Raw genomic sequence first — 8353 nt, forward strand, 5'->3', positions numbered from 1 at the left:
AATGCAGAATTGTCTTGAAGAATATTGTAACTATTCTCTTTTTGTCCTTTCAAAAGGAACTGGAAGATCTGAATAAGTGGGGTCTCAACATATTTAATGTTGCAAGGTATTCCCACAACAGGCCGCTTACCTGCATTATGTACGCTATATTTCAGGTTTGTGATTTTCTGATCAAATCTGCTCTTCTTTTACAACACTATTTTAGTTTCTAATTGCTTTCTGTTTTGTTGCCTTCTACAGTATGACATCCTTATTTGATATATGCTTGTATGCTTGTACCATTTATTATACAGGAGCGAGATCTACTAAAAACATTCAAGATCTCATCAGACACTTTTGTAACGTACATGATGACGCTAGAAGACCACTACCATTCGGACGTAGCTTACCACAACAGCCTCCATGCTGCTGATGTTGCTCAGTCCACGCACGTTCTGCTCTCTACCCCTGCGCTGGATGTGAGTTACCTAGTTTGAGCTAAGTGCTTTGTGTTGGGCAGTCATCTTAAAGTTGGCTTAAAGGTGGGGTGGCGGCTTAAAAGCACCACATTGTCTGTGTGAACCTAGGAGAAAAACCTTAAGCCGAGTCAATCACCAGTAGCACTCAGACTTGCAAAAAGCAGTGTGCTGCCTGCCCTTCTGAGGGCTCAGTTTACTTCCAGGGAAATCACCATTAAGAAATTTCAGCAGCAGCTTTGCCTGTAATCTCTGTTTCATCTTAAAGAGCAGATGCTGCTTGTAGACCTTTCTTCTGAGTAAATGTCTTGTCCTCAGAAAACTGATTTAAAAAGCACAATTTGTTTCTCTGAATCAGCCTCCCAAACTGCTGAGAGATAAAACATAAGGACTTTTCTGACAAATTCCTTTTTTCCTTCCTAGGCCGTCTTCACTGATTTGGAAATCCTTGCTGCAATTTTTGCAGCTGCAATTCATGATGTGGATCACCCTGGGGTCTCCAATCAATTTCTTATTAATACAAGTGAGTTTTGTTTCAAATACAATAGTAATTTCATCTGCAAACTTGGAAAGTAATGGAAATGCATTTTCCATTACAGCGAGGTCACAAATTTTGACTTTCAGACTGCATTGCTTTCTCAAAATATTGTGCAGCAGACTAGTTAGATGGTTTGAAATAAAGCAGTAATTAAAATGAACTTCCTAACAAAGGAAGCTATTGTAGTACAATTTGCAGAGTGCCCGTGAATCTTGTGAATATTACTACTTGCTAACGCATAATAATTTTTCCACTCCTGAGTGCAAATTTTATCATTAATAGAAGATAAATAATGCTATTGCTATTGACAACAATAAAGCTAAATATTGTGGTTCATATTGTGTTCTGCAACAGGCTAAGCATGTATCTTGATTGCAAAATATGGGTATTGTTCTTTTTTGGAAAGTGTGTTTGCAGGATTCATGCTTTCTGTTGTCAGTGACTCTGAAGCCCGTAACTAAGTCAACCGAGCAAAGGGCTGTTTATATTATATACATATGTGCTCAGATTAGAAAACCGCGCACTCTTGGCACACATGAAGAAAAAACTTTTCCCGATTTATTGCATACAGATAAACGTTCGGTACCAGGACAAGCATTTGCTATTTGAAATCACACATTTCACATGCTGGAGTCACATACTTGTGTTGCTTTGCTAGATTCCGAACTAGCCCTGATGTACAACGACGAATCTGTCCTGGAGAACCACCATCTTGCTGTGGGTTTCAAACTGCTTCAAGAGGAGCACTGTGACATCTTCCAGAACCTGACCAAGAAACAGCGTCAGACGCTCAGGAAGATGGTGATCGACATGGTATGAACTATGCACACACTGCTCCTCTTCTTAAACAAAAAAGTGTCTTCTTTTTATGGTTGCCCATACTGAGATCCTGTTTTCACTTCTGTAAAGGTATTGGCAACAGATATGTCCAAGCATATGAGTCTGTTAGCTGATCTGAAGACTATGGTGGAAACCAAGAAAGTGACCAGTTCAGGAGTCCTCCTTCTGGACAACTACACAGACAGAATACAGGTACGTGTATTTTGTTCAGGATTGAAGAAACCATGCTCCTGTTTTACTGGGGCTTTTAAATGGATCATATATAGAAGCTACTGACCTAAATTTTCAGCAATCATTTTCTTCTGTTCTGCACCACATAGAGGTACAAGGTGGTCCCATATCTTTTAGATAAAGGAGATTATGTTTTAACACTTGGAGCACAGAACTCCAGACATGCGCGTTCTTCTGAAGTTAATCTATAAGGCTGAGTTTTTGAGGGTTCCTGAATTTCCTTGCTGCTTTCTTCCATTTGTTTCTCCTGTCGAAAAAGTATAGCAAGATTGTTACAGCATTGCGAGATTGAAAGAATTTATAACTCCATACCTAAAGCAACTCTCTCACTGAGCTGAAATCAGTGATGTACAATCTGTTCCCTATATAATCTGATCCTTGATTTACAGAAATGACAAAGCAATACTGGAACAGGGCTGCATAGTCAGTAGGACAAGATACATCCTGATCTTCTCTCCACTTTGGTGGCCAACTTCTTAAGAACAGTCTCCTGGGAAAACTCTCCCTACATTTTTATTTAAGACTGCTGATGTTAAAACAGGTCACTCTGTTGCTGTCTAAATCCTTGCGGCCACTGTTAGTCAGGCACATTTTTGTGTGTGTGGAAGGGATATTACTCATTTAATACAGTAGGAGCATTTAACCATCTGAGAGCATGGAAATAAATTTTGAATGGTGGGAAGCACCTGCATTCAAAAACAAACTTGTATGATGTAATTGACATTGCCACAACTGCACCCCCTGTAAATATCAAGTTGTCTGAAAAACATATAGCACGTTTCACTTTGAAGTGGACCATAGCAGCTAGTCTCATATCCAGAGATGTTACGATATTAATATTTTTATAGGCTGTTGCATAATCGAAGAGTCTTGTGCTTAAATGTCCTGAATTAAGCAAGCAGATACAGCTTGAAACCATCCTCTATTTCCATTTGATTTTATGAGTTTTCTGATTAATGTAATCACAGGTTCTCCGAAATATGGTACATTGTGCAGACTTGAGTAATCCCACAAAGTCTCTGGAGCTGTACCGGCAGTGGACGGACAGGATCATGGAGGAGTTCTTCCAGCAGGGAGACAAAGAGCGAGAAAGAGGAATGGAAATCAGTCCAATGTGTGACAAACACACAGCATCAGTGGAAAAATCACAGGTAATTGGCCGTGAGCTGCATTTTTGTACTGCCTAAACTTGTATTTTTAAAGCGGAGACAAAATTCATCTGCTTTCTCTAGCACAATTAGGCAAACAGCCAGCTGTTCAGAGGGTTGGTTCTGATTGACCCTGACATCCAGCTGTGCCTGAAGCTCATATAGACTGGCGAGGCTTTTCAGACTCCTTTATGTACCCCTCGGCGTCTCTTCATTTCCAAATGCGTGTTCGTCTTGCCCTGTTTGTGTCCCAGTTTCCAGAATGAGTTGGTTTCCTTTTGTTCCCCAGGCTTGAAAAGTGCAATTCTGATCTCCCCTTCCTTCTGCCAGGTCTATTCTGCTTTCACACCCTCCAGCCTCCTTAATTAGCACCTCCTAAACCTACTGACATCATGCCCTGTGTTAGACATTTATAGCAATGCCAGCCCCATTGAACTGCAGGTTTAGGAGCTTCTCCCAGCTGAGAGACACTGGAACTGGACTTCTCCACTTCAGGACACTGGAAAAGTCTGGATGTCAGTTGTTATTCAGTCTCGTGCAGAACAGTTTTGCAGTTGCGTGATCTAGCCGGTTAAGTTAGAGGTCTGATGGAGCTGCTGTGTGCTGGGTGAAGTCAAAGAAATATTTATTTATGTCAATACAAACCTTAAAAGGAACTGGATATATCTTTTTTTTTTGAGATTAACTGGCTCATCCCTAGTTCTAATTCATAGATTAAACAGTTACAAGGTCAGATTTTGTTCTGACCTGTGTAGCAGAGGGCGTAAAATTTAACCCGGTTAGTCTGTAATGCAGCCGGTAATTTATGTTTGCCTAAACGTATTCCAGTCTTTATATAATGGTGTCTTGGTTGTTGTTTTTAAATGACTTTAGCAAGTCATCATTGAGGTTTTTCAGCTTGAATAAGTAACAAAATTGATGATAATTATTTCCAAATGTCCTCTTGCGCTAAGCCAAGTGGTTTCAAAATTATTCATTCAACCGCATGGTGATTTTGTTGGAAAAATCTGTCTTATTTGTTAACCTAACAAGAAATGAATCCTTTGGCCAGGCTTGGCCAGAAAATGCCCATGTGCTCCGCATGTGAGCTCCAATTAATTTTTTGTTTCACATACGCACTTCACAGAGGTTTCAAAATGGCATTTTTGCTATGCAAAAGGAACAGGGATTGCACAAAATGGCTACCATTGAGATCCCAACTAGTGGCAAAGGAGAACGGGAGGTGGCATGGCCGTTCTGGAGTGAAACAAGGAATTGGTTGGAAGATAGTATGCAAGTATTGCAAAACTCTAGATGTTGCCTCTTTACATCAAAATATTTTAAGATCGGTGCTCAGCCACCTGGCCAGCTATTCCGTGATTTGGGATGTTTGTTTAAAGGAACAATGTTTAAAGGAACTTCGCTGGTTACGAAGTGACCAATCTCTAGCCATGGGTGCTGTATAGCCCTTGAGCATTTTGGGTGGTGGTGAAGCCATCGGCTAACCATACAGAATTTTTTTTCACTTTAAAAGTGCTCCGGAACATGTGCTGCAGGAAATTTTCATCACCTTTTTGTTTAAGCTGCCTCAACAGTATGTTACAATTGAATGTTAATGGTTCTATTGACATCCTGTTGTGTCTGAAGGAGGCATGTGTGATTTCCAAAGCAAACATCTGCACGTTGAGTCTGGCCCCTCTGAGAGCCATTTTCCTGCTGCACAGAAATGTTGTCCAGCGGAGCGAGGAGAGAAGTGACACATTCTGCCAAGACGGAAGAATTTCAATCCTCTTTATGGCCATTCAGTTTTCTCCATCCTGGACGTACGTCCTCTTAGTCAGACAATTGAAAAATGGTTTAACTCAGAGCTTACGCGCCAACCGGCGGAAGGACTGACGGACTCGGCCACAACCCTCAATGTTTCCACCGCTGGCACGTCACTCCATGGGAGTCGGGCAACAGCGGTCTGGCCGCCTTCGTGCAGGAGGAGCACTTCTTGGGATGAGCTGACCTGCTTTCTGCACTCTTTCCAAAACAAAATGAAAGGAAAGGAAATCTCTACCAGGGCCAGCTCCGCAGAGAAGCACGGTGGCTGCTTTGGCAGAGTAGAGGAGAAATGCTGAAATGTTTAAAGGTGCAGGACCATGAAACAGTTCAGGATAGGTACAAACTACACACCATAGTAAAATATGCCTGAAGGTCAAACTTCAGTCCGTAAAAGCAGTGGCATTCGGTGCTAGGGCGGGTGGAGCACTGGCGTTTTCACAGCCGCCAGCCACATCAGTATGCTGGGGTAACGGCAGAGCTGCCGTAAATGCACCAGCCTTGTCTGCAGTCACCAGGGAATCCTATCGGAGAGACAGCAAACTTTCTCAGTGCTTAGCGTAGAGGCAATGATCCTCTAAAATGCCTCTCTGCACTAACAGCTGGTAAGAGGCATCCCTCAGTGGGATGTTCTGTCTTCAGAGCGATGGCTTACCCTGACTTCTGCAGGGCAGGTGTTGATCCGCTGGTCGGGAAAGGATGTCTACGGGGATATTTAAAATCACGCATGCAGCCAGGGATGGGATTGGCAGTTCCATCACTGAGTTTCCAGGTGGCTCCTGCTTGTAGTTAAACTTTCATCCAAGGTTTGATTTTGGACAAGACGTCAACCTAGCCCAACGTTGTAGGTGCAGCTTTGGGTATCAGATGATTGTGTCTGCAGTTAGACTGTGCTGGTTTGGGAACTTGCTCTGGGGCGGGTATTTTGCTTGTAAAAATCATGTATTAACAGCATTTGAACTTACTAGACACCCATCTGCCTCTAGCCATTCGCCTCCCCTAAGCATGCATGTTCCTGTGTTTCTCAGGTGGGATTCATTGACTACATCGTCCATCCGCTCTGGGAGACGTGGGCTGACCTGGTGCAGCCCGACGCCCAGGACATCCTGGACACGCTGGAGGACAACAGGAACTGGTACCAGAGCATGATACCTCAGAGCCCATCTCCTCCGCTGGAGGAGCGGGGCAGGGACTGTCAGAGCCTGATGGAGAAGTTCCAGTTTGAACTGACGCTGGAGGAAGAGGATTCGGATGGACCAGAGAAGGACGGCGAGAGCATCGGCTACTTCAGCAATACAAAGACACTCTGCGTGGCCGACCCGGGGGAAGAGGACCCACAGAGGGAGGCGAACATAGAAATTGTGACAGAAGATACGTCTCCTGTCGACACATAATGTCCTGTACCCGTGTGAGTGGATTTTAAACACTTAATGAGCATGCAAGCAGTCTGATGGACTAGCCTGCAGCCTGGGTCTGAGGCCTGTGTCTAACATTGGCTAAAAGATCTTCCCAGCTACTTGAGATTGGAGTCAGGGTTAAAGATCGTGTAGTGAATGATTGCTCAGGAAATTAACAGGTGATTTACATTGTGGTTTAAACCTTGTCAGCTAAGAGCATGGTGTTGTCCTGGAGCTGGCTTGGGTTGTGACTGAAGAGTAAATGACACACAACTGAGAGATTTTATACTGTTAGTTTTGGAATTTATACCAGTTAGACTGATAGAAACTACTGATTAATAACTCTCCATATAAAACCTGTCCACCTGACCACCTGTCTGCAGACCTGTGTGCCTTCTTTGTAAACACTTTCATGTCTTTTCAAGAGTCTATTAATTAAATACACAGAGTTTAGTATAAAAAACGACACAAAGTGTTTCAAAATTGATGGATACTTTTTTGATTCTTCCTGTTACAAGAAGCAGTCTTCCTTTTTTCATGGGCAATACCTGTCACTTTATTGCAGTTAATCACTTTTACAGATTAATAGAAGGGAAACCCTCTGTTTTGCATTACTGCACCTTTAATTGTCTTCTTAATACCCCAGGCGACCCATTTAAAGTCACATCATGCCACCGTGCACCATCTCTGTTCGCTTGCTAGGAATAACAGTATTTTTTCCTCAATGGGGTTTTATTTTTGTCGTGCGCAGGATAGAGGGTAGTTTGTTTCCATGGCACAGCGCAGTACATATATAATAAGCGTGATAAGGCAGCGTGTGACGCGCGTTCCCCCTCGGCAGCTCCTTGGCTCAGTGGAATTTGCACGCTCGGATATTTGTGTTTCTCTCGCCTACCGTTCACGTTTCCTAGGTTTAGGTCCACCGTCCTCCTCCTGCACTGCCTTGAGCTCTAACACCTCCATTACTGTTTATAACAGTGTATTTATTATGTAATGTATATACTGTAATGTTTTGTAAGTTATTAATTTATATGAATTAACATTGCCTGTCGGCGGCGATGTTAATTGTGTAGAAAACTCGGAACAAGAGTTGCCTTTTTTTCTTGTAACCTTTTGTATTGCATAAAATACAAGAACCTGAACATAGCTGAAGAGACAGACGCAACCCAGGAAGGGCATTCGGGTGGCAGCCGCCTGTGGGGGGGGTTCGTCTTCATGGCGAGCCGAGGGGGGGGACACCGGACCCCAGGGCAGCGGGCAAGCGGTTGGAAGTGCTGAAAACCTAGAGGGGGGGGGACCGAAAAAAGAAACCCCCGCGAACGGGCCGGCTTTTAAATGTCACGTTCCAACTTCTGAACAACCCAATGTGAATTTCTATGACAAAAATGTGAACTGATGTAATAATTGTGCTGTGAAACTTCTTCTGACAAAGCTTGTCCGGCATCGTGAGCGGTGTCAATCTCAGTTTGTAAAATATGTTTCAAGCTTTTGGTCCAACTTGTGACTAACTAGTTAATGAAAATAGCACAGTTGTGCATGATCAATGGGTTTGTATGTCTGTTGAACACTGCATTGTTCCAGGTGGTTATTTTATTGTTTCCAAAAGTTTCACACAATGTATGTTATAGTATTATATATTGTGTTCAGATGCATTCTTAAGAGATTTTTATATGAAGTGAATAAAAGAAAGCATGACCCTGCCTGCGGCTCTTTGTGCTGCTTTTTTTGACAGGTTGGCGTGGGCAGTATCTCGACCGCAGGCGAAGGCGGCCGCGCTCGCTGTGCTCAACTGGGACCCGGCTGGCACCCGGGGCGGGGGGCACAGCAAAAAACCCCTCCTGTGGCCGAAACCCAGCGGACAAGCAGAGCCCTTGTCTTGCGAACGGGAAGAGAAGAGTTTCTGTGGCCGGAGGGCACGGCCGCCCTCTCCATCGTGCCGGC

General features: G+C 43.5%; 1 protein-coding gene across 10 annotated transcripts in view; it reads left to right on the forward strand.

The window, feature by feature from the left end:
• PDE4B (phosphodiesterase 4B) overlaps positions 1-8112 on the forward strand; it is a 193464-nt gene extending 185352 nt beyond the window's left edge. For all 10 annotated transcript variants that reach the window (XM_075037313.1, XM_075037315.1, XM_075037323.1 and 7 more), the window contains 7 exons: positions 57-155; positions 294-458; positions 879-978; positions 1652-1806; positions 1903-2025; positions 3033-3215; positions 6044-8112. In XM_075037313.1, coding sequence (XP_074893414.1) covers positions 57-155; positions 294-458; positions 879-978; positions 1652-1806; positions 1903-2025; positions 3033-3215; positions 6044-6409 — 1191 coding nt within the window. In that variant the 3' untranslated portion in view covers positions 6410-8112. The remainder of the gene's footprint in view (positions 1-56; positions 156-293; positions 459-878; positions 979-1651; positions 1807-1902; positions 2026-3032; positions 3216-6043) is intronic.
• Positions 8113-8353: the final 241 nt, after the last annotated feature.

Source organism: Buteo buteo, chromosome 10 (assembly GCF_964188355.1).
Source record: "Buteo buteo chromosome 10, bButBut1.hap1.1, whole genome shotgun sequence".
In the NCBI taxonomy this organism is placed as follows: Eukaryota; Metazoa; Chordata; class Aves; order Accipitriformes; family Accipitridae; genus Buteo; species Buteo buteo.